The sequence below is a fragment of the Notechis scutatus genome, chromosome 5 (genome assembly GCF_049901735.1).
Source record: "Notechis scutatus isolate UNSWTSFEM ecotype Mainland chromosome 5, rNotScu1.2, whole genome shotgun sequence".
NCBI lineage: Eukaryota > Metazoa > Chordata > Lepidosauria > Squamata > Elapidae > Notechis > Notechis scutatus.
In genome coordinates this window covers 116,505,813-116,533,246 of record NC_142013.1, presented here as the reverse complement: position 1 = coordinate 116,533,246, position 27,434 = coordinate 116,505,813, and the positions used below count along the sequence as shown (strand labels likewise).

Here is a 27,434-nt window from a genome sequence, read left to right as displayed (position 1 = left end):
AGCCTGCCGAGGCAGCCCAGGGCGGGCTTGGCTCCGGTGGCAGCCGCAGCACACGCACACACATTCACATACACATCCGTGACCGGCAATTCCCACCTGCTCCTCCTCCTCCCTGGCAGCCGCTGTCCCTCCGGGTGGGAGTTGGCTTGGACAGCAGCAGCAGCAGGGGGAAGGGCCTAGCCAAGGGGCGGGGCCCCACCATCAGGCAGGACTGGGAGGGAGCTCTGCCCCTCTTCTGCTAGCCAGGGTGGCACCAGATGGCAGAGCCGCCCACCCTGTGCTGGGTTGCCCCCGGTGCCCGTAAAGAGACTTCTGCAGCCATTTGGTACCGTTTATTGGGGAATCTTTACAGAGGTCTGGCGGAGTGTCAGTCGGGGCCGGCTGGGTGGAAGGCCGGAATTTCCTGCCCGCAGCCCCCACCGGGAACACAATATGGGACACTGGCCATGATGAATGCACATACCACACACGCACACACACGCACACACCCTCCCCAGAGGCTGAGCCAGGAAGTGTTTGGTCCCTGGCCCCCAAAAGAGGGGGCCCATCTCGTCTTGGGCTCTTCACCCCCAGAGCAGCCCCCCCTCGTAGGTCCAACGCCACCAACCCATAGCTGCCTTCCTTGAAGGGGGGCAGGCCCCAGGGAGAAACAAGGCCGTTGGGTTGAGGCCCAAGGCCGGGGATGGCCAGCCAGGAGATGGAGAGTGGCTGGGACCGGACCCCCAGCGGAGACCCTTGATTGGGGGCAGGCAGGGGCTCCCTCCTCCCCACCCTCAGAGTAAGAAAGTGCTTGTTGCTTCCTGGCATTGTGGAGAGATGGGGGGCTCAGCTGCTCCAGCTCTCCCCCGAAATGGGAAGGGGCTTAACCCAGCCCCCCAAAGGGCACGAGAGAGGGGACCCATGGCAGGGCCCCTCCCCCCCCACCCGAGTCCGTGAAGGGCGGGAGGAGCACGGCGGGGGTGGGGGCTGCTCACTGCTCCTCCAGCCAGGAGGGCTTGTCGGCCCCGGGGCTCTTCAGCTTGATGTTGAACTGCTTCAAGGTCTGCTCCAGCTGCTGCTGGTTCCCAGCGAAGTAAGCCGAGATGGCGTTGTGGAAGAGCAGGAGCTGCTTGTGCATCACCTTCACCTGGGGGTGGGGGGTGCAGATCAGCCTCCACCTGGCACCCCGGCCCTTGCCCAGAGCCGCCCCCTCCCTCCCTCCCCCTCCCTCCCTCCCAGCTGGCCAAGCTCACCTTGTTCTCTTCCAGGAACTTCAGCTTGACAGCCACGTCCGCCCGCAGCTTCTCATACTTGGCGCGGTGGGCCTGGAAGTTGGCCTGGGCGGCATCCAGGCGGCAGAGGGTGCCGGCATCCCGGGGCCCCAGGCTGAGCTCCTCCAGGTCTGTGCGGTAAGCATCGTACTCCAGTCTGCGCCAGGGAGGGAGGGGGGTTGGCGGAGGGTCAGGGGCGGAGCCACGGTAGCCCTGCCCACCCCCGACCACCCCCTTCCCCTGGAGCCCCCAGGGAGGGCCCACCTGGCCGTCTCGTACTGCTTGACGGTCATGAGGGTGTCCTCCATGGTTTTGTTGACGAGGGTGTTGATGCTGGAGACAAAGAAGTTGACGGCCCCCAGCAGGGTCTCTCCGTTCTTGCACAGCAGCTTCTGAGTCTCGGCGTTGTATCCGAACTCCTCCTGCGAGAAGGCGGCCAGAGGAGGTGAGGAAGCCCCCCCACACACACACAGAGAGGCCACGGAAGGGCAGCTGGTTTGAGGGGGGCTCTGGGTGCTTTGGAGGAGAGGAAGCCCAGGGCCCTCTTTCAGCCCTCCCGCCTCGCCCACCCACCCCAGCCGTGCCCTTCCCCGGAAGCTGGAAGCCTGGCTCCGCCCCGGTGGGTGGGTTGGGGGCGGAAGAGCCCTCTGGCTGCCTCCCCCCCTCTCCTCCCTGCAGCCGTCCCCACCCGAGTGATGGCCCAGAGCCCCCCCTCCCTCCATTGCCCCCTGCCCATCCCAACGGGGCGAGCCAGCCTTCTCAAAGGCCCCAGGTCGAGGTCAAGGAAGCCTGCCCGGGGGAGAGGGAGGGAGGGAGAGGGGCGCTCACCTGGAGCTCGGGGGACTTCTGGCTGAGGTCCGAGAAGGCGTCCGCCAGGGCGTGCTGCGTCTGGACGAGGCTGTAGAAGTGGCTGGTGAGGGCCCGTGCCAGGCCCAGTAGGGACTCGTACTTGCGTTTGGTGTCGCGCAGCAGCTCGATTTGGGTCTCCAGCTCCAGGTCGACAGTCCGTGAGCCGCGTCCGAAGCGCTCCGACAGCAGCTGCTTGGTACACTGAGCAGAGAAGAGAGGTTGGCTTTTGGGCCTCTTGCCCTCGTCTGCCTGGGGCCTCCGAGGAGAGCCTGCCCTGAATCCGCCGAAATCCACACCCAGCAGGAGTAAAGGTGGCCATGACCTGGCCCTGAAGGGGCTTGGTGGGTGCAGCCAAGCTGACACACACTGGCCAGGAGAGCGACCCAACGGCCCTGTGCTAACGCAGGGCAGCTGCCTGGGAGAAGCCCTCCACCCAAAGTCCCCACAAGCAGCCAGGGAAGCCCCCCTCCCCACCAGCTGACACAGGCCGCCTCATCAGCCTCACCCGGGTGATCATCCCCAGGGCCCTCGAAGGGACCCGGGGGAGGGGGCTACAAGAGCCAGTGGGAGCCCAGCAATGCCCGGGACTCTGATCTGGGACGCCCCCCCTGCCCCAAAGGAGACTTACTTTGTAGGTGTTGATGCCCCATTTCCTGACAATGTCAAACTTCTCCACGGCCACTCCCCGCGTGGCAGCAGCTGCCGCTGCCGCCTCCTCCCCCGTCATGGCTGGGTTGGGGTGGGGCTGGTGCAAGTTGGAGCCTGCAGTTGGCAAGGAGAGATGCACACCAGAAAGACAGCGGCCCCCTTCACCCCCACCCCGCACGTTCCCCACTGAAAGGGCCACAAAGCCCCCATTCCCCCTGCCGGCCCCATGCAGGACAATACCTGTGGCCATGGGAGCCGGGCTGGCTATGCGGCTGGCAGCTGAAGGGCTGGGGGAGATGAGTGGCCCTCGGGGAGGATGAGATGGAACAAGGGAGCCTGAAATGGAGGGGAGGGGAGGGGAGCCGCACCAGAGGGGGCGAGAGAACACAAGGGGGGGAAGTGATGAGCGTGACACGGGGGCGAGGAGAGGCGGCGGCGAGATGGCAGGTGGCATTCTGAAAGAGCAATGAGACCCCCAAGCCGCCCGCCTCCCTCTTGCCTCAAGTGGAGCTCTGGGGGGGATGGACACGGCTGCCTACACAGGGGTGAGGGCTTCCAAGCGCTTCCCAGGCTGAGAAAGCTAGGCAATGGCCAGGCAGGGTCCCCCCCACCCCCCTCCCCCCTCCCCCGGGCAGCCTCATCACTCCCTGCAAATGCTGACCTTTGATGATACCGGTGGGGACAATGCCCTCGGCCGATCCCCCATAACCTCCAGAGACAATGCTGGTCTCGTTCAAGTTGGGCCCCGACACCATCACTTGCTGCAAGTCCTAAGGAGGGGAGGAAGAATCAAGCTGCCAGCTGTAAAGGACCCCAGGTGACACAAAGTGGCATCTTTGTGGCTGCTGAAATCTCGCCCCTCGCTGCACAACTGCCAAGCTTTAGGAAGGGCCCCCTTCCTTCAGCCGCTTGCCCTCAGGCCTCTCGGCTCCAGAGTGCAGCCCAGCTGGCCTTTTCCCAGGCCTTGGACTCTGCCCCCGGACAGCCAGCAAGGATTCTCAGGGGCCAAAGCTATAGGGTGGGAGGGCGCCCGGCAGAGGAGGCTGACCCACCTAGAGTTTTCATGCAGTCAGAGCTGGAACGGAGCTGAGAGGGCATCGAGCAGGGGGCTAGACCTCCAAGGTCCCTTCCAATTCTGCTACTCTGTGTGCTCTACATTGTTTGGGAGCCTCCAGGAAAGGCGAGAGGCCCACAGCCTGGGCACCTTCCTTGAATTGCTCCTGGCCAGCCCCTCCGGGGCCCCTCCGGTCCCCCCTCCCCCCCCAACCCTCTTCTGCTTGGCAGGCCTTCAGGCAGTGGAAGGCTGCTTCCATCAGAGGGGGCTAAACATGAGCAAACTGGAGGGCTGGGCCTGGAACCCTTTGCCCTCTCAGGGGCCTTCCCAAACTTCCGCCCACTTGCACCCACCTTTTTGGACTGCCCAGGGCTCCAAACGCCTGCCGGGCAGGGACCTCTGCCAGGTGGGTTCCCTGCTTTTTGCCTGCCTCCCTTCCACCAAGGCCGCTTTTTCTCGGAGTCTCGGCCAGAGGGAAAAGGATCCCGGATCTGCTCTGCCAACCATCCTCCTCCCCTCCCCTCCCTCCTCACCTGCTCCAAGCCGTCGTCATCGGCCATGCGCCTGGAGTCTCCGTTGCCGTGGATGGGGATCTCCATGGTGGCTGCCTTGCTCATGGACCCTTCGCTCATGCTTGGTGCCTGGGGGAAGGGGTGTCTCAGCTGCTCGCCCGCCCCCTCCCGCGGACAACACCGCGACGGCTCCAGGGGGCTCAGCCCGGGGCAGGGGCGGTGCTGCGGCCTCCTGGGGAGCCCCGGGGGAGGGACCGGCGGCCCAGGGCGCCTCCATACCGCACGCACCGGCACGCCGGCCGGGGTAAGGCTGGCGACGGAGGGTCTCTCGCCGCCCTCCCCCCACGACACCCGTGGGCGCCCCGCGAGAGGACCTCGGTCCCCGGCAAGGAGCGGCCCCGCCGGGCGCCCGCAGCACCGGCCGGCCGGGGAAGAGCGGCGCCGGAAAAGGCCGCCTTTGGGGCCAGGATCCGGGCCGCCCGGAGCCACGACCGCCGTCCCTTCCGCCCCAGGAGGCCGCGCCGCGGGCACCGCCCCGCCCGCCACCCGGGGCCGGGCCAGGGAGGAGCCGAGGGAGCCGCTCACCCGTTGCGGGCCGGCCCCGGAGGCTCCGGCGTCGGTCGGGCGCGCGTCGGCCCCAGCGCAGGCACACCGGAAGCGACGTCGGCGCGGCGGAAGTGGCGTCACGGGGAGCACAGGTGAGCGCACCCAGCCCGCATGGAGGACCCCACGCCGGAGACGCAGCAGCTACGCAGTGTGAGCGATTCCCCTGCCCGCCCCCTGCCCGCCCCCGCCTCCTGCCTCCCCTGCGGGCGGGCGGCTGAGGCCTCGCTCTCTTTGCAGCTGCGGGACTTCCTGCTGGTCTACAACCGGATGACGGAGCTCTGCTTCCAGCGGTGCGTGGCCGACCTCAACTACCGCGCCCTGACCCGCCAGGAGGTGAGGCCGGGGTGGGGCTGGGGGCGGGAGGGGTCCGGTTCGGGGGTGGGGCGAGAGAGAGCGAGCCCCTCCCGCCCGTCTCTCCCTCTCTCTTCTGCCCGCAGGAGGCCTGCCTGGACGGCTGCGCCGGGAAGCTGGTGCGCTCCAACCACCGCCTGATGGCCGCCTACGTGCAGCTGATGCCTTCCCTGGTCCAGCGCCGGATCGCCGACTACGAGGCCGCCGGGAGCTCTCCCGCGCCTCCCGCCGCTCTCCCGCCGCCCGCCTCCTCTTGACCCGCCTGCGCCGCCTCCGCGATGCCTGCTCTGGGAGGAGCGCTGGGGAGCCCCGCGGGCGCAGGTCTCCTTCGAGCGACGGCCTCGCCTGCGGAGGAGAAGCGGTAGCGGCTGCGGGGGGACACTTGGGGGCTGAGACGGGCTCCTTCCCTTCGGAAGAATGTGCGTTTCCCGAGGCGGGGTCAGGAGGAGCTTTCCACGGCCGAGAAACATCCTGGCCCCCGGGGCCGATGCCCTTGAGACCCAGCCTTCGAAGCTCTCTGCTAGCCCCCACCGCTGTTTACCAGAGGCGGCTTCTCACTTTCCCAAGCCGAGGTGGAGCGAAGAGCCTAAAACGCTCCTACCTGAAGGATCCTGGTCAAGGACCATGCCTGGCCATGCACAGGATGCTTGAAGGAGGACTCCGACAATCTAGAATTGGTGCCGGTTGTCCTAAAGGGTGCCTCGGGTGGCCTTGCTTCTTCAAAATGGCCTGTGGAAGTTCCGGTGGTTGTTACCTGAGCCTGTGTTGCTGCTCCATTGCACAGCTGAGCATTAAGCTTAATTGGTTATGCTTAAATGACCATTAAGCAGGCCTGCCCTGCCTTCAGCCACAGCATCAGGTTCCCCCCCCCCTCTTCCAGGCCAAAGAGCTCCACGGTGGCCCTGGGGATCCAGAGAGGTGAGGGGCTCCCTTCTCTTAGATCTGTTAAAGCAGAGGCTTTCGTAGCAGGTAGCCTGAAAAGATCTAGGGAAGGAGACCCATTAATGTAATTGTGTTCAACCTCTGGGAACTCTCTGTTTGGACTATGTGTTGAGCTGTTCAAAGGAAAGTAACTTCGTGGCCTCCAGTAACCATATAATTTCTGGGGCAACTGTGCAAAAGTGGCTTGCCATTGCGTTTTTCTGGTCTGTTCTAATGGCAAGGCCTGGGTTAACAAGACACAATTGGTTGGATTGGAATTTTTTATTACATGTTAAATTCAGTAACAATTACATTGTTTTCAGGGTATACATCGTACTTGGAATTCTACAACAATTACATGGTCTTGTTTTTTGGATTGTATTATATAATGAAAGAGAAACGATACAGCTTCTGAGCCTAGTAATTCATCTGATTTGGCAAGAACTTCATGCTTTGTGTATAAACATTGACCAGTTGTGGGATTTATCCCTTGAGATCAGCACCAGGCTTATACAGAACGGCAACACGTCTTGGTTACACCTTTATAGATGGCTAGGGGGATCCACCTGTGGGGTATCTGGGATGCACACTCCAAAGTTTTACTCTTCTACAGGTCATGGGGGAACCATGCAAGACAAACTTTATTGTACTTTTGCCAGTTTAGACAAAACAATGTGAACATGCTTCTACTGCGGAACATTGCATGAATATGGAGTTGAAGGTGGGTTGCTAAATGCAGCAAGAATCCCCAGGTGAGGCAAGGTGGGGTGAGGTCCACTCAGTGTTTTGATCTATGTACGGAAACTTGGAATGTGAATTCTGGCGTCCATTGTCTAGTTTTGAAATAATCGCCAGCCAAAACTTCCAAGAGAAAACAATGGCAATTTTATTCTTCACTTTCAAAAGAGGGTGGACACACACACACACACACACACACACACAGAGGTACAGCAGACACACTAAAAAATCAATACGTTGCCTCAGTCTATTGCTGTTACAAATTTACCTCCCATCTTTTCCTTATTGGCTTAGTAATCCTATCACTACTTATCCAACATGTGTAAAATGAACACATTATCTCTGGCCCTGATTACATGTCCCACTACTCTAATTCAATCCCCCCTGCCCTTACTTGTGAATTTCCTTTTATGGTCCCAATGTGTTTGACGGGGGAGGAGGGGCATGGGGAACTCAATGTCATTTGTGTGTGTGTGGGGGGGGGGACCAGTGGCGGCCCAAGCTCTCTGCCAGTGGAAACAGAGCTCCATTTTCACTGGCAGAGGCACCACAGGCTCCAGGTCCTTCACTGTTTCCAGGGCAGCCCCATGGGCCAGAAGTGGCCCACGAGCCTTGAGTTTGACACCTCTGCTCTGGAGTAACGTGTAATTCTCAAGCTTCAGCCTTGCTCATGAGATTAGAAACACAATGTCGTCCTAGAATTCTGCAAGAACAATAGGCTGTTCCCCATATTTGTGATATCCTGTTAGAGATACACATGTATTTTTCTGGATGGGATGTTTGACAGGGAAAATGGAATGAATTTATCAGATTTATACACTGCTCTCATCTCATGTGGGTAGGATACAAGTAATAGCCAAACAACTATATTAAAAAAGAAAAACCCAGAAAACTCAAAAAGTCCCCCATCCTGGGGACGTCCGTCCCCTCGGGCCCGGCTGGAGGCCCAAAAGGCCCGTCCTGCCTGCAGGGGGCGCGCGGGAGCGGAGGACGGGCCGTTGGGGCTCCTAGCGACGCCGCGCGCGCCCCTAGCAACGCGGACCCAGCCGCCATGGAGCCGCCCGGTGCCCAGCCGCCTGTCCCGGGGCTCCCCGACGCGCGGCCCTCGGAGCCCGGCGGAGCCTTCCCGAGGCAGCCGGACCCGGCCTGGGCGCGCTCCCTCCGGCGGCGCCTGGCCACGCAGCTGCGGGAGGCGGGCCACGCGGAGCCGCGGGAAGTGGAGGCGCTGCTGGCCGAGCTGCTGGCCCTGTGCCGGGCGGTCCTGCGGGGCGGCGGGCGGCGCGCCTGGCGGCGGCTGCTGCAGGCTCTACAGCTCTGCGCGCCGTTCCGCGGGCTTCTCTCCGGGCGCGCCCCGCTACCCGACTACCTGCGCGCCCTGCGCTACCAGGCCTGCGGGAGCCGCGCGCTGCTGGCCGACCTGGGCCTGTTGGGAGCGCTGCGGAGGGCCTTCCCCGCGAGTGCGCGGCGATGGGGACGTTCCCGAGGGCCCCTGGGCCCTGGCCCTGGCCGCCGAGGTCCGCCGCCTGGCCGCCGCCCCGGAGCCGGCCTTCGCCGCGCTGCCCTGCCCATTCCGCGCTGACTGGGGCGGCCGGGCCGCCGGTCTGCCGCGCCCGCGCCCCGTCTCCCTGCCGGAGCTGCAGCGCTGCGTGGGGCCGGTGGGCGGCCGGCTGGCCCTCCGGGAAGCCCCCTGGGAGGGAGGGCTGGGCATGCTGCCCCTGGCCCTGGCCGCCGCCCTGCCCGTGGACTTCGCCTGCGCCGCCTGGTGAGCCCCGCGGGAGGGAGGGAGGGAGGGAGAGGAGGAGGGCCGCCTGGGCCGCTGACCCGGCTCCCACTCCTGTCACAGCCCCTCTCTGGAGTCCCCCGCGGTCTCCAGCCGCGCACCGGCCCTCGCCCAACCAGCCGCGGCGGACAGGCAGGCCCCGATGAGCGGGCTCCAGGTAGCCGAAGCCCTCTCCGGGAGGTACCACGCGGGGAGATCCGGTTCTTCTACCTGAACACGGCCCCGAACCGCCATTTCAGGTACCGCGTGGCGCCCGAGGCTCCCCCGCCTCTTGTGCGTCCTGCGGGCGGGAGGAGCTCTGGCAGCCCGCGCTCGCCGGGCTCCTGCTCCTTGCGCGGCTGCCTCAGCTCCCCAGGCGCAGGGCACCTTGCAATAGAGCCGCCGGTTGCGCTCCCGGCTGAGATGCTGGGGACGGGCGTGATGGGCTCGTGTAGGCGGCGGGCTGGGCGAGCCCTTCATGCCGGGCAGGAGCCTCTTGGGCTGCAGCCTTTTTCCTGCCGGGGCCGGGAAGGGCCCCGGTTTCTTCTATAGCGTTCTTCCTCCCTCCAGGCCTTACGACCTAGTGACCGTTCCAGGGTACCTGATCAAGCCCCAGCACTACGTATTCTCACCCTTCGGGGTGCTGTGCGTGCATCCCGATGAGAGCTCCGAGGCACTTTCCTTGGGCGCCTGGCATCGGGAGGCCAGGCTGTGGCAGCTGATGCAGTACATTCCCTTCTTCCGCCTTTTCTTGGTCCGCAAAGCCTTCACTCGGTAGGCGGCCTGGGGGTGGAGGAGGAGGTGCCCCTCCTGCCCTGTCTGCTGCCCTGTGGGGAGTTGCTTGGAGGAATGTAGCTCAGCCTTCCCTCAGCTGGTACTTCTCTCCCCCCCCCCCACCCCCAGGTGGTACTTTAACGTCAAACATTTGCAATACTTGAAGCTCCGGGAGAAGCTGAGCCTCCAGTTGCTTCAAGCAGTGCCCCATTTTGGAGCAGCGCTTCTTCACATATCCAGGTTGGGGTGCTGAGAAGGCGGTGTGGGGGTCCCACCGCAGGGGTTCTTCCTCTGCCCATGAGGTTTCCCTCTTTCCTGTCTAGGCTCTTGCAGGAACTGGAAGCCGTTCACTGGCTGCCAACGGGCACCAGCAGGTGTTACAACTTTGTGGAACTCAAGCGGTCCCTGGCCCAGATAAACAGCAACGCGGACTGGTTCCTTCACAGGTTCCTCTGCCTCTGCACCTCCATCTTGGAGCTGGTGAGCCTCGGCCTGAGCGGGACGGGAGCTCTTGCAAGGGGGAGGAGGGAGTGTTTGCAGGGCAGGGGTGAGAAATTTGCAAGAACCAAGGAAATAAATCATTTTAACTCTTGTCATATGTCACATTGGAGATGCAGCCTGTCAGTGGTTGTGAGCTGATGTGGGGAACATATTTCAGCGAGGCAATTTAATGTATTTACTTGATTAGGTTTGTAATGATCACTCACGCTGTACGACTCCAGGAAAATAAGAGTGGAAAAGCAGTCCCCGCTAAATGACAAGACAGCGCACCTTATGCGGCTCCCTAGGTTTATTTGTTCTTAAGCCCTGTCCCACGCACAACTTTTTCTTTCCTGTATTGCCAAACTATTGATCAGAGGTTAAAGTGGAACCAGCGGCTTCTACAAGTGAGAGGTTTACCTCCCAACATGTTTGCAAGCTTCCATCTTAAATCAGATCGTCTTGGCAAAGTCATTTTTGTAGAGGTCCATTGTGGAGCAGGCAGTGTTCTATTCTGCCCAATTTTTCTTCCACCCGTTGGGGTTTCTGAAGGTGAGAGAAGCCTTGGAAGAAAGTGGCCATTCAGCGGTTGATTAATGATACCGACAGGCTCCTACGTTTAACTACGGCAGGTATCCTTGCTGCTCTCTGAGCTTCTTGTTTGCCTGCAGACGTTTCATTACCCGAATAAATCACATAATCACAATAGCGAGGGTGGGTTTTACTCCCTGTTCACCGTTTGCCCAGCCAGTGTTGGAGGGCATATGGGTTTCTCCTGGTAGTGCCGTGATGAAAGGTTGCTTTCTGCTTGACTGTTTGTCTGGTGTGTTTAGAACCCTGCTTCTTCTGGGATAGGCTGCTGGAGAAGGGTGTGTCCTTTTTGTCTCCTTCCTAGCTTTTTAACTGTCTCTTTTGAATGGTGTGTAAATGCGGGTTTATCTTCACCCCGGCAGACTCGGTCTGCAACATTGGAAGAGTTTCAGACCGGATCTACGGCGGTAATGAACAACCCCTGACCTAGTATTCCTGTACCCAGGATTCTCAGCGGGTTCTGCTGTTTTGGGTGTAATGCTGGCAGGTGCGGGATGACACCTACAAGATGGTCCATGGGCTGCAGATGGAAGTGCAGGGCTACAAGTTGTACATCACCAAAGAGTCCCCGTACCAGCAGCGGCTGCAGTTCGAGAGGCTGCAATGCCGCTTGCGAGAGGCAGAGTCCTGGCTGCAGAAGCTGGGTGTCCTGGCCGTGCTGGTGAACTTCCTCGTTTGCCAGACCCTCATCTCGGTGATGCACGAGGAAAGCTCCACCTTCATCAATTGTACCATGCAGGTCTGCCTCAAGGAAGGGGACACTGAAGGGAGAGGGATTGGTGACAAGGCCCCCGTTTGGGCTGTGCGGGGGTGGGGTGGGGGGAGAGATGGAGTGAAACCTCCAGGAAGCTCCACTCTTTGGCTTCCAGGACTGAAGAGCATCTGCATTCTCTCCTGCCTTTTGACCTCTTCCCTTGCAGGCCGATGGCTCCACCCGGAAAGCCGTCCTCCGGGTGCAGCTGGTGTTCAGTGCGGACAATCAGCTCGTGGTCTTTCCCTCCAGTGGGGAGCTGGAAGACTGCCTGCTGGGGGCTCTGCGAACCATGGTGGAGACAGTCCTGGAGGTGGGCTAGAGCGGTCCTTGGTCTTTCTGGCTCAGCATCTCCCACATGTGTCCCCGGTCACCAAGTGGGGGTGGCCCATGAGGGGTTTCTGGGGTGGGGCTGAGGATTCTGATGTGAACGGGCTGCCGCTCACAACTTCCCTGGCTTTCTGTGCCCTACAGACCACACGGGTTAAAAGCGAGAAGGCAGAAGCTCAAGCAGGCCCCAGAACCGGGACGCCTGAAGCAGAGCACCCAGCCTCCCAAGCAGGTGGGGAGCCAAAGAGCCTGTGGGAAGATGGCTTGGGGGCAGGGAGGGAGGCCTTTTGCTTGGTGGCACAAAAGGGGCTGCGTCCTTTTCAGCTTGGCGGAGATGAGGGCGCTTCCTGTCCTGGGTTGGCTTGGTCCTCCTGTGCCTCTGTGTCAATCCACCATAGTTTTAAGGTTTCCTCTTAGCTGCCTTGCACAAAATGTGCCTTTTTAACCAATAGCACTTTGGCCCTTCCTTTCTCTCCTCAAAGCTGGAGACCCCGTGGCCGGCCCAGCCAGCGGGCATGACCAGATCTCCAAGTTGCGTGAGCAGCTGCAGCAGATGTCTGTGACGGTGCTGTGCAGTGATAAAGCTCAGCTGCTCCATCGTTTGGACCTGAAGGCCTGCATTGGGCTGCAGGTGGTGGGCCACCGGCTGCGGGCCGAGTACCCTTTGCTGTCTCGTGAGCAGCTGGAGACCGACCTGCACTCAGACAGCATCATCCAGAAGGCCATGGCTAAATTGCGGGACCTCTTCATGGTGAGTCTAGTCCAAGGGCCTCCCCTACTCCCTTCGCCTAATTTGGCAGTGTTTCCCTACAACCACCTGAGAAACTTGGGAGCTTAACAAGTTGAAGGGATAGGACTGTTGAGTGGTTCCACTTCCCAGCCGCCTCCGACAGGGAAGGCAGCCTAAAACAGCCAGCCCCCTATAAAGGGAAGGCCTGGAGATTAGGAGAGCTGTGAGACGCAGAAGAGGCTGTGCCAATTCAGAAGCAGCTGCATTGGGCGCTTCGTCAGGTTCTGAGCCCACAAGAGAAGTGAAAGTGAAAGGATGGGACCCAGCAGGGTGGTTGGTTCTGAAGGGCGGAGGAGGGGCAGATGTGTCCCAAAGAGAACGAGGGGGTACCCCTGCTGTGGAGCATCAGATACTGGCCCACTGGCTCACGAGGAGGACTGGCTGCCCAGAACACAGCAGGCCTCCTGGCAGTTACTACAAGTTTGGCTCAGGCGCCCCTCCTTCGTTCTGGCGGCCCAGGGACGCAGACTGGAAAGGCCCTGTGTGTGAAAAATGGGCTCTGCTGATTGTGTCAGTGGGAGAAACATTTGCCTTCTGGGGCTAAGAATTGTAGAGTTTGAAGAGAGCGCTGGCCCTGCTCCTCGACACCCAAAGCAATCAAAGAGGAAGTAAAGGAGGAGGAAGAGGTATCCCTTCACGAGGGAGGCACAACCAGGACTACTAGCTCTGTGTACCAATGGCCACGTGGGTAGCGTGTGTCCAGGTACCAAGTAACAGTTACCTAAGAGTTTCCCACGGTCGACTAGGCAGCCAACTGGAGGCCTTCTCAGTAGGGAGTCTCCAGGTATCTGCAGTCCCCACTTCCTCCTCTTTGGAGCCCCGGCAGGAGTCCTTCCTTTGTCGAGCCGGTCCAGGGGTCTTCCTCGGGGCATGAGGCTTGTGGCAGCTGCTTTTAATCCAGGGGTCTAGGATGAAGGTGATAAAAACAATATCAGTGGGGACACCTTGGGCAGAAGTGGGTGATAGATGTTAGTTTTAAGTTAGATGCTTACCTTTACATTTGCAGGTTTACGTTTCTGTATAGGTTTATGAACTGTTTTTACATGTTTGTTTTATGTGTAGAATTTGAGTACGTATAGTATATTCACACCACAGGCTTAACCGGATTAATATAAGCTTGGTGACAGAATTGGCCCAGATAGTTTTAACTTGGTTTGTTTTTGTATCGCTGACTATGTTCTGTGCACCCAGCCTGCTAGGTTAGTTTGATTCAGGATATTGTTCAAAAAAAAAAAAAACCCTCCCCAAAAGAATTTAGCCCAGGAACTGAGGGACACGCCTGGCTCCGGCTTTGGCATGCCAGGGCGCCTTCCTTCCTTCCCCACTGAACCACCCCCCCAGGCCTCCTTCCGCCAGGAGAGCCTCTGTCACCTGAAGAGCCTGTGGCCGAGTGCTCCGTCTTCCCACAGGCTGGGCTGGCAGAGACGCAGCTGCTCTGCCGAGAGTACTCTTGGCTGGGCCAGATCTACCAGTACGTGCACAGCTGGAGCGACAGCCAGCTGGAGAGCATGAGGGGCCTGCCGGCAGAAGAGTACGTGAATCAGATCCTCAAGTTGCGCACCTGGGCGGTCCAGGTGCAGAAGGTGCCCCAAGTGGTCATCACCTTCAATCGCTTCTTCCTGGTGGACTGCGGTGGCATTCTTCAGGACATCCGTAGGTGTTTCCTGGGGCGAGGAGAGGGAAAGGGCCTCTGGTGCTGCTGGCGCCCCTGAAGCCTGCCCTGCTCTCTCCCCAGTGCCCCCCCTGGCCTCCATCGACAAAGACATCCTGACCCTCCTGCTGAGCGAGACCACCAAGCGCAGCGAGCAGTTCATTGCCGAGTTGGCCTCTGTCCTGCAGCTGTACATGAACGTTGGCACCGACATCTTCACCGTTGCCAAGTGCTCGCAGAAGGTAGGCGCCTCTTCCGGCAGCGGAGGCCTGTTTTCTGAGCAGGCGTGGCAGAGATCTTCCCTTCCCACACGGGGCTCTCGTGCACACAGGGCCTTCCCTAGAATGGTCTTGCTAGCCTGAGGAATTAAGGGCATTGTACCAACCAAGCTAAGACACAGTGGAGAGTTGGGTGGGTTGTGTTTGTGATCTTGGGCTCTGGAGAGGTGCCGATTTGAATGTGAGGGTGAGTTGAGGTTGTCTGGGTGGGATGCTGGTGGAGGGCCTTGGCTGGGTCTGAACTCTGTGTCTGTGTATGTGTGTATAAATAAAATTAGCCTAGGAGAGAATTCTTGAAGAATCCTTGCTACCTGTTACATTTTTACTGATTTATTTTACAAAGTGTGTGCATATGTGCGCACCCATCCACACCCACACGTGTGTGTATAGAGTTTTATACAAAATGCATAGGAGGGATGCCATTATTTCTTGGTAGGTCTCCATTAGCAGCAGGGACAAGCACTTTGGTCTGGTGCTGAAAGCCCCAGGCTAGAAAGGAGGAGGTGGCGAGTTCACTTTAGCCATGAAAGCCAACTGGGTGACCTTGGGCCAGCCCCTCCCTCAGCCCAACCCACCTCACAGGGTGGTTGTTGTGGAGAACATAAAAAGAGGAGAGTATGTTGGATGTGTTCACCACCTTGAGTTACTTCTAAAAATAATACAGAGATATAAATAATTGAATAAATAAATAAATAAAAAATAGATATGTTTGCCATCTTCAGTTTACAAAAAAATAAACAAATTAGTATCCAGCATCTGTGAAGAACTCATTCTTTCGACACGCGTAACCTCAGATCCCACTCAGGCGATGGAGCAGAATCCGGGAGGCCTTCCTGGGCTGGAAGAGACCTTGGGGGCCCTCCTGTCTGGGGTGGAATCCCCGGGGCCAGGGAAAGGGCTCCCCCTTGGCTGCAAAAGCCCCTTTTCGCTTTGAGTCGGTGCTGCCCTGATATGGGGGTTGGGGGGGGGAGGCAGACGGTTGCACTGCTTCAGAGCTCTCCCACTTGAGGAATCCTCCACTTGGAGGTTTACCTGTGTCCTCGGGGTTAACCAGGAGTGCCATTCAGGTGACCCCAAGGGCACAGGTAAACCTCCAAGTGCTTCAAGGACCCTCTCTGCAAGGAATATGAATCCTTCCATTCCCCACCATCCTGTCAGAGCTGAAGAAGCTTCTTCGAAGGAAAAAAACAAGAAAGTCCAGTTGTCCTGAAAATGGATGGCTGAGAATCTCTACCAACGTCAGTCAGGTCTGGGTAATCTGAAGTAGAGGAGACCCGATAACATACCTTAAGGGAACCTGGACAACAGGGTAGATTGTGAGCAAGGAGCAATGAGTTCAGAGTAGAAGGAAGCAAACCCAGAACTAACTTTCTGATGTTATGAATGACTCCAGAATGGAATGGGCTGCCTCGGGAGGGATGGAGTCTCTCAAGCCAGGTGCCCCCAAGAAGCTACAGGTCCATCTGCAGGGGATTCTGGCCCTGGGCTGGGGTGGGACGGTCTTCCCTTGGACTCTGTGGTCCGCTTCGTTCTTGCTCACTTCTCAAGCCCCCAGGCTAAGCCGCTGGTAACCTTGAGAGATTCCTCCTGATGTACACCGATGGGAAAATCCCCTTGAGGCTTGGGGGGCTGAGGGATCTTTTAGGGAAGTCCCAGGGGCAGGTGGCTCAGATCCTGCATTGCTCTCCACACCTGGGGCGATTTTGCCTTATGCCTCTTCTCCTGGTTTTTCTCTGCTAAACTCTCTGTCGCAGGCCCCGTAGGCCATCATGAAATCAGATCGGGAAATTCATCGTAAGATTTGGGGTGGAATTGGGGACTGGGATGAATGTCCAACCCAAGGTAGATCCGCGAGGGCTGCAGCAAAAGAGGGGCAGATTCTGTAAATGGCTTAAATTTGTGGAATCGGAATGTCAAACTCTTGGCCTAACTCTGGGAGTAGTTGCGAGTTGTGGCTTTGGTTTATTCCTCCGCAGCTGGAGCACTACCAAGGCCAGATGGCTGAGCTGCAGGAATACGTGGACTACGTGCGCGCCCTCAACGACGTCATCCAGCAGTGCTATCGCCCTCTGAGCCCCAGTGAAGAAAGTCTGGAAAACATGGTAAGGTCTCCTCCTAAACCCTAGTAGGACCATCCCTTTGGGCAACCGGCAAGGGAAGAGCTTGCTGGAACAAAGGGAAGTCGTGTTTTTCAAGAGGGGCTCTCTGGCTCCCAGGGGTCAGCTAAAGACGAAGAGGGCAGAGTGGAGGCTCACTGGCCCTTCTTCACACACACACCCTGAACTCTCCCTGGCTCCTTGGTCTTCCCCTTCAGGGCAGAACATGTGTGGGGGCGGGGGGGCAGAGAGAGAGCCAGAAGCGGCCTATTCTTGCTTGGCTCCTTCTCCGGGAGGGGAGGGGCTCTGCGTCTTCTCTTGCAGCAAGGGGCAAGACTCTTCAGCCTCCCCTGTGGGCTCCGTCCTTCTTGGGGGGGTGACAGCTGCTGTCCCCTCCTCTTCGTTGCTCCTTGAGCCCTTTAGGGCCTGAGCCTTCTCTCCGTCCTAGCTCCTGGACACCTGGGATGCCTTCGTGTACCAGCAGCGGGAGGTCTCTGACTTCATTGTTTCACGCCGCCTGACCATCATTGAGGAGCTCAGCAGCTCCCTCCAGGACGCGACTCGGGAGCTCCAGGAGCTGCTGACCACAGTTACTTTAGGCCGCTTCCAGGACCCGGCCCAGAACCCTCGTGTCATGGAGGACGAGCTGATCCGGCTCCTGCAGCGCTTCCAGGCTTTGGTGGGACGTGTCACGGACCTCTGCCACTCGCAGCGGATTCTGACAGGTGGGGGAGCTGCCGTCCCAGTCCTGCCAGGGTGTGGGGGGAGGAGGGGGTTCACCTGCATGTCACAGGTGAGTCAGGGGTCTTCTGATGCCTTTTGCAGGGGGGCGCACGGACCTCTCTCTCCTCACCAGGCAGCAGGAGGTCATTGAGATTCACATCCGCGTCTGGCAGCTGTTCCGCATCGTCTCTGAGCAGATCACGGAGTGGAAGTGCTTGGCCTTCATCAAGGTGAAGGTGGAGGCGGAGATGCAGCTGGCCAGAGTCCGTTAGGCCCCTTCTCAGCATGGCTCCTCACCCACCCACCCTTTGACATCCCCAGTGCCAACTCCCCTCTGGCAGTGACATCTGGGGGTCCTTTAGAGCCGGGGATGCCATTCCAGGCAAGAGATCATTTTATTTGGACAAACTGTGTTAATCACCTGCCCATCCAGTCGCCTCAGGGAACTTGGCCAGGCCGAGAAGAGCCAGGAAATCAGCTTTGGCATCTCAGCCTGATGGACTTGCCCCCTCCCCCTCCCCTCCAATTTCCCTGCTTGCAGTTCAGCACCCCTCTGGCCCTGGAGAAGACGGAGGAGTGGCAGAAGGAGGGGGCCAGGCTGGAGGGCTCCCTGCCCAGCCACCACCGTGTCATGCAGGCTTGCCTCTCAGCCATTGCCAACTTCCAGAAGTACCTGCCTTTGCTCCTGAAGCTCGGCAGCCACTTCCTTAAGCTCAGCTGCTGGAAGGAGATCTTCGCTGGTGAGGGGCCGGCGGGGCCGGCCTTGGAGTGCTGGGAAGGGACCGAAGCGGCGCTCGGAGGAGCTCAACTGCACCCTGCAGGATGGCTCTGGGCGGGTGGCTGAATTAGGGGGGTTGGCGGGGAAGATGCCAGGCCGGAGAGGGCAGACGGCTGATTTTGGCTGTCCTCTGTTTTTTTTCCAGTCATGGGTGCCAAGTGCCCAATGAATATGCAGTTCACCCTGGGCCAGCTCCTTTCCTACCCATTGCTGGAATATAGCGATGCCATCTTCAGGGTGAGTGGCTTGACACGTGACTGGCCAGGGGAAGCCGCTTGCTCCTGCTGGGCAGGTCTGGGATAAAGCCGCCCTCTCCCTTGGCCACCAGGTCTATGCCCATGAGAAAAGCCGTCATTACGCCAGAGACACACTCCTGCGTCTCCAGAGGGCCTGGGCGGAGAAGCAGTTCCGCCTCGTCAATTTCATCCTCAACGTGCCCTACCAGGAACCGCAGCCGGAACGCTTCCGGCGACCAACTAGTGGCCGCCAGCGCGCAGCCAAGCTTGAATACATCTCCAAGGATAGTGGCACCTTTGTGCTGTCAGGTGAGACCCTGAATGATGCCGGTGTGTTTGGGCTGAGCGTGGACCCAGGGAGGAGGAGCGGGCCCGTACCTATTTACCAGGGCCCTTCATGTCCTTCCGCTTGTCTCCCTCCTTTCTGGGAACGGGAAGTGGCCTCGAGGTCCACCGTCAGCTCCTTTTTTTTCTGGTGGGAACCTTTCTCACCCATACCCCTCACACAAAGTGGGGGAAGGGGAACATTGTGCTTAGTTTGGGACTTGGGCTGCAGATACCACTGAATTGAAGGCTGCCGTGGAGCACAACATCTTGATCCTCCAGAACATGATCCTGTCTCCCTTCTCCTCCGACATCCTGGAAGAGGCCAAGAGCTGGGTGTCCACACTGCGCACTTTTGGTGAGGAGGAAGAAGAGAGGGGCACGCTTTGACTCACAGGTCGAAGGTGACCATGGGGCACCCACCACCCCGAATCCCTTCCTCTTTGGGGGGTGGGGTGGGTGTAGGGAACCATGCTGGCCTGACTCAGAAGTTGCCGAGTGATGAAAGGGGAGGCCTCTTTGGACCTGGTTTCAGATGCCGTGTGCGGTGAGAACCTGGCCAGTTGCACATCCAGGGATCAGGGTTAAAAGGCCCCGGGTGTTGCGTGACGAGTTGATCCCCTTCCCTTTTCCTCCTCCTCCTCCTCGTCTTTCTCTTTTATCCAGAATCCCTTCTTTATTCCTGGGTGAGTTTCCAACAGAAGTGGGTCTTCCTGAACATGGTTCTCTACGAGATGAATATCTCCCTGCCCAGTGCAGAGCTGGTAAGTCAGGCTTGGCCCTGGAAGGATTACCCCGCTCCTCTCTGGGCCCATTTCCTCACTGGTTCCCCCCTCCTTTTCCATGCCCCCCCCGGCAGGATTCTCGGTTCCAGCGACTGGATGCCCATTTCCGGGAGGTCATGCGGCTGACGTGCAACGATCCCCTGGTGCTGTCCAGCGTCCAGTTGGGGCCAGGCTCCAGCCGGGACAGCCGCTTCATTGGGGCCGCACTGCAGGCAGCTTTCCTGGAGGGCTGTGCCGACCTGCAGGGTCTCATCCGGGCCCTGGACTACGTTCTGGAGGCCACCCGGATGGGCTTCCCCCGCCTCTTCTTCCTCAGCAACGAAGAACTGGTGGCCATGCTGTCTACCGCCAATGAAACTGCGGACGCCTCGGCTTGGTCCCAACGTTGCTTCCCTGGAGTGTGCCAACTGGACCTGCTCCTGCCCCCAACTTCGCAAAACGCCGACGCCATCTCTGCTGAGCTGCCCATGGTGCAGGTGGTCGGCCTGATAGGCAGCCATGGCGAGAAGCTGAAGCTGTGTAGCTCAGTCCCCCTCGGCCGGAAAGTCACCCAGTGGCTCTGCATCCTGGAGCACCACATGAAGGAGTCCGTCTTCAACCAACTGCAGGAGTGCGTGGCCCAGCGCCTGGCTCTCAGCCCGCAGCTGGATTTGGCCTTTGAGCGGCGCCCTGGCCCCACGGAACTGCCCCTGCACTTGGTGGCCGAGCGCTGGGCGGGGCTAGGCAACACCTTCCCGACCCAATGCGTGCTAGTGGCCGAGGAGGCGCTGTGGCGGGTGGCAGTGGAAGAAGCCTTCTTGAACCGGCGGCTGCGGAAGGGGCTGGAGCTCAGGCTCAGCCTGAAGCTGGAGGCCGTGGTGCACTACATCCGCAACTACCGCAGTGTCCACACCTGGAACCCAGAGCAGGACCCCCTGGGCATGTTGCTGGGGGCCCTGATCATCATCACCATTCAGCAACGTGACCTCACCTCCCAGCTGCTCAAGCGCAAGGAGGTCTCTGCCCACCACTTCGAGTGGGCCCGGCACCTCAAGTACAGCGTCCACCTGCTGCCTGAGAAAGCCCGGGCAGCGGGGCTCCCTCCGAGTTGCTCCTGGGTGGGCAGCCCTCCCGGCTGCTGGGCCGAAGTCCTGGACAGACGCTTCCCTTACGACTATGAGTTTCTGGGCACCAGCTCGCAGCTGCTGGGCAGCCCCTCGCTGGACAGGACCTTCCTGGGGCTCCTGCAAGCCTTGGAGGAGTTCTGCTGTGGGGGCCTGCTGGGCCGGCCGGACGTGGGCAAGTCTCACACCGTGCAGGGCTTGGCTCAGTTGCTGGGCCGCCACCTGGTCACGCTGCACTGCACTAGGCAAATGTCCATCAGCTGCCTCTCCCGGCACCTCTGTGGGGCTGTGCATTCGGGGCCCTGCTGCTGCTGGAGACGGTCGAGCGCTTGGAGCCAGCCGTGCTCTCTGCCTTCAGCCATCGCCTGGTGGACCTGCAGAGGATGTGCCTGAACTTGCAGGAGGGGGGCAGGGCGACCCCCTCTGCCCAGCCCTCGGCCGTCTTCCCCGCTGGCAGCCCAGGTTCGGAGAGCTCGGAGAGCTCGGAGGAGGGCGAGGAGCAGCCCGTTGGTTTGCCAGAGCTGGGCACCGATGAGGCTGAGCCCTACCAGCCACGGGTGCTGGGAAACATCCTTTTCGGGGGGAGGCTGCTTCGTGTGCGGGAGACCTACGGCTGCGTGGTCACCCTGGAGTCCCTTCCGGAGCAGCTGCGCCTGGCCCTGCGCCCCTTGGCCGTGCGGCCCCCTGATCTCACGAGACTTGCGGAAGTCATGCTGCTTGCGGCTGGCTTCCGAGAGGCCACACGCCTGGCGGAGAAACTGTGTGCTTTCCTGGAGTTGGAGAGGATGCTCCAGTCCGGGCCCCACTTGGTCAGCCCCACCCTCATCCGAAAGGTGATTGGGATGGCCATCGACATCCTGTTTGCTCCCACTCCACGGCAAGAGCCTTTGGCTTCCAGAGCCAAGCCCTCTCCTCGGACAGCCTTCTTCCTGGGCCTTGAGGAAGAGCCCGCTGTGGTGAAGGCTCTGCGCCGCTCGCCTTTGCTCACTGGCCCCGAGGGCCCTCGGCTGCACAACGTGCGTGAGCTGCTCCACGAAGTCTTCCCCAGCGCCGCCCTGCCCCCTTCCGAGCAGCTGCCCCCTCGGCTGCAGAGCGCCCTGGTGGCTCAGTTGCAGGAGGACAAGCTGCAGCCGGACCCGGACCTCCTCCTGGCTGCCAGCCAGCTCTCCCAGGCAATGCAGGGGGCCACTGGCATCCTCCTCCTGGGGCCCTCCGGAAGCGGCAAGACCACCGCCTGGCGAACCTTGTCCAAGGCCCAGAGTAGGCTGGCGGCCAGCGATGCCACGCCAGGCATGCAGGGTTCGAGTGCCCGTGAGAAGGGGGCCTTCCGGCCTGTAAGCACTGTCTGCTTGTGGCCCAACGCCCTGAGTGTCTCCGAGTTTCTGGGCAGCCTGGAGGGCAGCCTCTGGCAGGACGGGGTCTTCTCCCGGATCCTGCAACAGGCAGCCACCTCAGCTGCCGCTTGTGGGACCGGCGAGGGCAGCTCCCAGCAGTGGCTGGTGCTGGATGGGGCTGCTTGCCAAGAGTGGCTGGAGCCCATCTCCTTGCTCTTCAGCGCCCGACCGTTCTTCAGCCTGCCCAATGGGCAGAGGCTGCGGGCCCCCAAGAACCTCCGCTTCCTCTTTGAGATGCTGGACGCCTCAGAGGTGCCCCCCTCGGTCTGCACCCACTGCGCCCTGCTGCACCTGGAGGGCTCCCGGCTGTGGCAGGTGCTGCTCTCCTCGGCCTTTGCCCCCGCGCAGCACAAGTACAGCCTCTCCCTGGAGACCCTGGCCACGCTTCACGGCCTGGCCAAGGAGCTCTTCCCGGCCACCGTGGCCTTCCTGGAGCAGCACTGCTGCCCGGCCCTGCTGCCCCACGCCCACCCCCAGCACCCGCTGGCCCAAGGGGTCCAGGAGACCACGGCCTTTGCCAGGATCTTCCAGGCGCTGCTCAAGCACTACATGCGCCACGACCAGCTCAAGCCCCGGCCGGCTGTCAAGGGGGCCACAGGTGAGGATGGCCTGCGGTGGAGCGGGACTCGTAGGTGGGAAGAAAGCGGCGGCTAGGGTGCTGCCCCTCCCCAAGGGTGACCCCCCACCTCCTCCCCTCTAGAAATCGGCTCCTGGCCACCCACCAGCTTGAAGGCTCACAGTCTGGATGAGGACCCCGCCCAGCCCCCCCTGCTGGCCCAGAGTATCTTTGTCTTCGCCTACGTTTGGGGCTTTGGGAGCCACCTGCAGACCAGGTAGGGTCTCTTCTGCCACTTGCCGCCTTTTTCCCAGGAAGGAGAGTTCCGGGGGTGGGGAGCCCAGGCAGAGAAGATGGAGGGAGGCTGGGAGAAGGGGAAAGGGCCTTGCTAGCACCAGGCCAGAGCTATTTTCTCAGGCTCAGCCCCCCCCACACACACCCAGGCTCTCCCCTTGGTGGCATTGACAACACCCCCCCGCCCTGCCCCAAGACCATCCATGGGCATCCGTCCCCTCATGGGCCATTTGGTGCTACGGACAAACGGGGTTGAGGATGAGCTGGTTGGGGTAACTTGAGCTGATACGGCAGCTCTTTATTTTTATTTTATCATTTTCCTTTTATGGAAACAACACAAGTGTTCCTGAGCTGCTTTGCACACTGTTAAGATAAATTCAGAGCAGCTAAAAATAAGTTCATTTCCAGTCTTAGTTTCCTAAAGGAGGACCCATTTAAAGTATGTTTCTATATCAAGGAGTGAAGGGGCAGCTCAGGAGCCATGTTCATTTGGAAACTACCCTCTGGGTCTCTTGGAGGAGCTGTTTTTGTCCGGTGCAGCCAAAGGGAGGGTAAGCCATCTGAATGGGACACGCTCCTGGCTGCTTGTCTCCTGCCCTGAGCGGCTCGGCTGAGCTTTTCCAAGGTGACACGTGCACACACACATGTCAAGCATCCGGAAATTCAGCTTTGAAATTCAGCTGCCAACACACACACACACACACACACCCTCCTTGGAAAGCCACAAATGAGGCAGGAAAGTACCAAGGTTCTGTGCCCACAGCTTACGTGCTCTGTCGTGGTCCCATCGGAGCCTGGTTCGGAGGGGGAGGAGTTGGGGCCACGTCTGACAGGGATGGCACGTCTCCCTTGGCGCGTCTGGAGAGGCCAGGGCTGAGGACGATGCCGTCTCAGGCCCCTCGTGCATTGGGGGAGAGGACGGGGAGCTGCCTGCCCTCACAGGCACAGGGGAGGATCAGCTGCTGGCAGGCAGTGGTGCTGATAGGCGGCGCAGCCCCTCTGAGGAGGAACAGCTGCCTCCCCCCACACACACACACTCGATCCAAGGGCACCGAGAGCAGAGCTTAGGCAAGCCCAGGAAACGTCTACTCCAGGGAGATTCTCAACCATCCAGGTCGTGGCTGTCGCCAAGGAGCTTTTCCAAGAGGCAGCTGGACTTTCTGGCTTTTCTTCCAAGACGTTTCACTTCTCATCCAAGAAGCTTCTGCAGTCCTGACTGGATGGTGGGGAATGGAAGGTGTCAACTGTCCCATTTGGCACATTCAACCAAAGAAACTCTCAGCTCTTTTAGATCACCAAGAGTAGAGCTTCATTGAAAGACCCATCTAGGTACAGCAGAAGCAAAGTCAGTTCTGGGATTTTGCCACAAAACCCCACATAGGTAGAATCCCTTTCCCCACCTCTGGGCCACCCACAGTTCATCATTCACCAATTGGGTTCAGTTCTTTTGTTTTGGGAAGAGACTGTCTGTGCTTCTCGAACATTTCATAACTTGACTTCGATGTCTCAACGGCGGCCGTCTCTTGCATTCCGGAGCCTCCCTCCCTCCCTCCTTAGGAATGTGCCTCCCCCCCCCCTTGCTGTTTGGCAAACTGAAAGCAACAGCAAGGTGCAACTGTGGATTCAAGTCGGGTTTGACAGAAGGATTGAGATTCCTTGCAGACAGGTGGTCATTTGCATCCTTTTAGAGAGTCATTGAGGCCTCTTGGAGGTTTGTCCTCAGGGTCACCTAAGTGGCACAAATGGGTGTGGAGCCTTCTTGGAACGGTTGAAAGGGTTGTGCTGTAAGCTCCACACCCATTTGCACTACTCAGGTGACCCCGGCTTTGAGCCACACCTTTTATATTTTGCCTGGCCTAGTTTTGAGAACTGCCTTCTACTTTTTGCCTTGGAACTTCGGACTGTCTTGTGCCTTTGCCTTTGCCTCGTGGATTACAGTTTGCCTCGTGGACTTGTCCCGCCTGGTAGATTGGACCTTGCCTTCTGAGCGTGCTCCTGTTCTGTGCACTTTGTTGTTTAGGGGACCGAGGGTGGCTGCCTCCGGGGTAGCATGGAGTGGAGCCTGACTGGTCCTTGGAGGGCCATGGTTGGAACATTTACTTCAAGCAATAAAGGACTCTCTGGAGGCCTGCTTTGCCTTGACCACCTAGATCATAACATGCTCATCTATTACATACGCTTCTATCCCACTGTAATTCCAAAAAGACTTGGCTACTTAGAAGAAATAGTACAGTTAAACCATCTGCAGCCCAGTCCAAAAACCTGCCAAACACAAGTAAAAACAATAACAATGAAAGACACACACAATTTTTTTTTTAAATGAGAAAAGTGGAGGGGGATGGCCAAGCCGAATCGGGAGAAGGGCCTCTGAAACAGCTCAGTTTTGAGGAACTTCTGAGAAAGGAACCAACAGGCCAGCTGGCCTTCCAGAGTGTGGGTGCTGCCCCAGAGGTGCCCTGCCTCCATACTTCAGGCCCCCAAACCTCTCTGTAACTCTGAGTGCCAACGGCCTCCCATGGATATGGAATCCTGAGTTGCCAAACGATGCCTCCCAACAACTTATGTGGCTGTTTTACAAAGCAGGGAGGAGGACCAGCCGCTGTGGCATCCTCACATGTAGTGCGATGTTTAGACTAGATTTGGCATTGTCCACCTGGGGTGGCCAATGTCTGGGGTGTTGTGTGGGAGATGCTTGGCTCTTTGAATTCTAAAGTCCCAGAACAATTCAACTTCTTCATTTTCTATTACTTTGTCTATTTTGTGGTCCCACAGTTTTTGCTTGCAGGCAAATTATACTTCTTGCAATCTTCCAATACACCATTGTTGCTACTTTGTCTTGCTGTTGCTTGTAGTCAGTCTCTGCAGATGGTCCCCTGCTTGCTCAACTTCTAAGGAAGTCACTGGGAGCATCTGCATAACACTGAAGGGTTATAGGAGAGTAAAGAGGAATTCATTGGAAACTGCAAAGAACTAGAACTTTATGCAGTGAATTAAGTGGAATCTTACAATTAAAATTCTAAAGCAGGAAGTCTACAAGAGAATATCTATTTGCATCTGCACAAATCCTGAAGAGTAACAGTGTCATGGAGAAAGAGGCTGGATGTGACCCGCAAGATGTGCACTATGCTTGCACTCCTGCCCATGGAGGACTTAAATTATATCCGCACCAAGTGCAAACTGATTAGATTGCTAACACCGAAAGTGGAAGGTTTAGAAGCATGTCTAGCTGCTCTGAGTCTTAGGCATGAAACTGAGGAATAACTCAGAGAGGCAGAAGCTTGTATTCAAACTAAATGCAGCAAGCAACTACAAGGAAAAATTAAACTCCAGAGGAAGAAGACAAAAAATACCCAAGAAGAGCACCCCTGCCAGTAGAGTTGAACAGTCAATGTCATATCCCCCCCCACTTCCCCGGGAGAAAACCCGCAGGCATCTGGAGTGGGGTCTTCACCAAGCATTCTAGTGACAGGAAGAAAAATAGCTTGGCTGTCACAAAGAGGACATGTCCACTGAGTGAAAAAGGGCGTGTGGGTGGTGACCGGAGACTCACCTGCTGTTTGCACAGGGAACAAAGAGGAGGGAGAATTCTGGGGGTCCTGGTGCACGAGAGCAAGTACAATATTGTAGCTATTACTGAAACTTGATGAGATGGAACCTATGACTGGACATAGTGCTAGAAGGTTATAAATAGTTCAGAAGAAACAGGCCCAACCAAAGAGAGGCAGGAGTTGCAATGCATGTAAAGAACTACCATATCTCTACAGAAATACACAATTCCAAGGATGAAAGCCATCTTGAAAGTATTTGGGTGAATATTAGGGAGAAAAGAAATGACATTGCTATAGGTGTGTACTAAAGGCCATCTAAGCAAGCAGAGGAAATAGGTGGATTTTTCGCAAATCAGTTAACTGAAGTGTACAGGAAACCTACTACTGTGGTAATGAGGGACATTAACTACCCTGACATCAGCTGAGAAATAAACTCTTCAGGGAGTGGGAGATTGAACCAGTTTCTGGCTGTCTAGTTGACTGTCTTATCTCCCAAAAGGTGGAGAAAGGAACTAGAGGGTCAGCTACACCAATCTGAATTCTTAATAATAAAGATGAAATTGTTGAGGGAGAGGAAGTGGTAGGAATTTGGGGGGAGAGTACCATGTTATACTAGAATTCATCATAATGCAGGCAGAGATAACTGAAGAAACTGAACTCAGACTTTAAGAGAGCCAACTTCAGCAAGCTAACAGAGAGATTAGGAAGGATTCCCTAGATAAAAATGTTAAGAGGGGAAAACAATACAGAATGTTTGGGATACTCTGAAAAATCAAGAAAAAGAGATAATGAAGATCCAAACAAAGATAAAACTGCAGAGAAAGAAAAACCGAGACTCCAAATCAGACCCGCATGGTTGCATAAAGAGCTCTGACAAACTGAGGAACAAAAAGTACAAGTATAAAAATTGGAAAGAGGGGCATATAACTAGAGCAGAATACCAGCAAATGGCCGAAAAATGAAAAAATGGAGTCAGGAAGGCTAAAACTTCCAACAAATGCCAAAAGTAACAAGATTTCATTCAACATGTAAGGAGCAACAAGAATGACAAAGAAATAATCGGTCCACCAATAGAAGAAGAAGGCAAGAAGGTGGTGGGCAGCAGGGAGAGACCAGAACTACTTAATTCCTTCTTTTGTCTTTACACAAAAGGGAAAAAAAATAGCCTAACATATCAAAGCCAGCACAGTGAGAAACAGAATCACAATGCAGGTCAAAATAGGCAAGGAATTGATAAGAACACTACTTGCTTTGGATACGTTCA

The 27,434-nt window shown here is 58.1% G+C and overlaps 3 protein-coding genes across 4 annotated transcripts in view; 2 read left to right on the top strand and 1 right to left on the bottom strand.

The window, feature by feature from the left end:
- Positions 1-317: 317 nt before the first annotated feature.
- On the bottom strand, positions 318-4,972 carry ARFIP2 (ARF interacting protein 2). Of its 2 annotated transcripts, XM_087967661.1 has the most exons (9): positions 4,899-4,972; positions 4,335-4,442; positions 3,409-3,517; positions 2,988-3,083; positions 2,728-2,861; positions 2,079-2,300; positions 1,515-1,672; positions 1,233-1,407; positions 318-1,126 (listed from the first exon to the last, which is right to left on the bottom strand). In XM_087967661.1, the coding sequence occupies exons 2-9, from the start codon at positions 4,431-4,433 to the stop codon at positions 971-973; spliced, it is 1,149 nt and encodes a 382-aa protein (XP_087823787.1). In that variant the 5' UTR covers positions 4,434-4,442; positions 4,899-4,972; the 3' UTR covers positions 318-970. The 2 variants fall into 2 exon arrangements, with proteins under 2 accessions (XP_087823787.1, XP_087823788.1); XM_087967662.1 differs by lacking the exon at positions 2,988-3,083.
- On the top strand, positions 4,947-6,603 carry TIMM10B (translocase of inner mitochondrial membrane 10B). Its single transcript, XM_026688390.2, has 3 exons — positions 4,947-5,069; positions 5,157-5,252; positions 5,357-6,603. The coding sequence occupies exons 1-3, from the start codon at positions 5,031-5,033 to the stop codon at positions 5,525-5,527; spliced, it is 306 nt and encodes a 101-aa protein (XP_026544175.1). The 5' UTR covers positions 4,947-5,030; the 3' UTR covers positions 5,528-6,603.
- The window catches only part of DNHD1 (dynein heavy chain domain 1), a 49,251-nt gene continuing 27,365 nt past the window's right edge, over positions 5,549-27,434 (top strand). Inside the window, 24 exon segments of the mRNA XM_087967702.1 lie at positions 5,549-5,631; positions 7,900-8,691; positions 8,773-8,903; positions 8,906-8,948; positions 9,259-9,462; positions 9,592-9,702; positions 9,786-9,942; positions 11,021-11,272; positions 11,454-11,597; positions 11,759-11,846; positions 12,097-12,365; positions 13,814-14,057; positions 14,140-14,297; positions 16,310-16,435; positions 16,878-17,154; positions 17,255-17,382; positions 17,694-17,892; positions 18,076-18,167; positions 18,259-18,475; positions 18,723-18,848; positions 19,157-19,254; positions 19,350-20,670; positions 20,673-22,370; positions 22,473-22,605. Of these exon segments, the coding sequence (XP_087823828.1) occupies positions 5,549-5,631; positions 7,900-8,691; positions 8,773-8,903; positions 8,906-8,948; positions 9,259-9,462; positions 9,592-9,702; positions 9,786-9,942; positions 11,021-11,272; positions 11,454-11,597; positions 11,759-11,846; positions 12,097-12,365; positions 13,814-14,057; positions 14,140-14,297; positions 16,310-16,435; positions 16,878-17,154; positions 17,255-17,382; positions 17,694-17,892; positions 18,076-18,167; positions 18,259-18,475; positions 18,723-18,848; positions 19,157-19,254; positions 19,350-20,670; positions 20,673-22,370; positions 22,473-22,605 (7,091 nt within the window).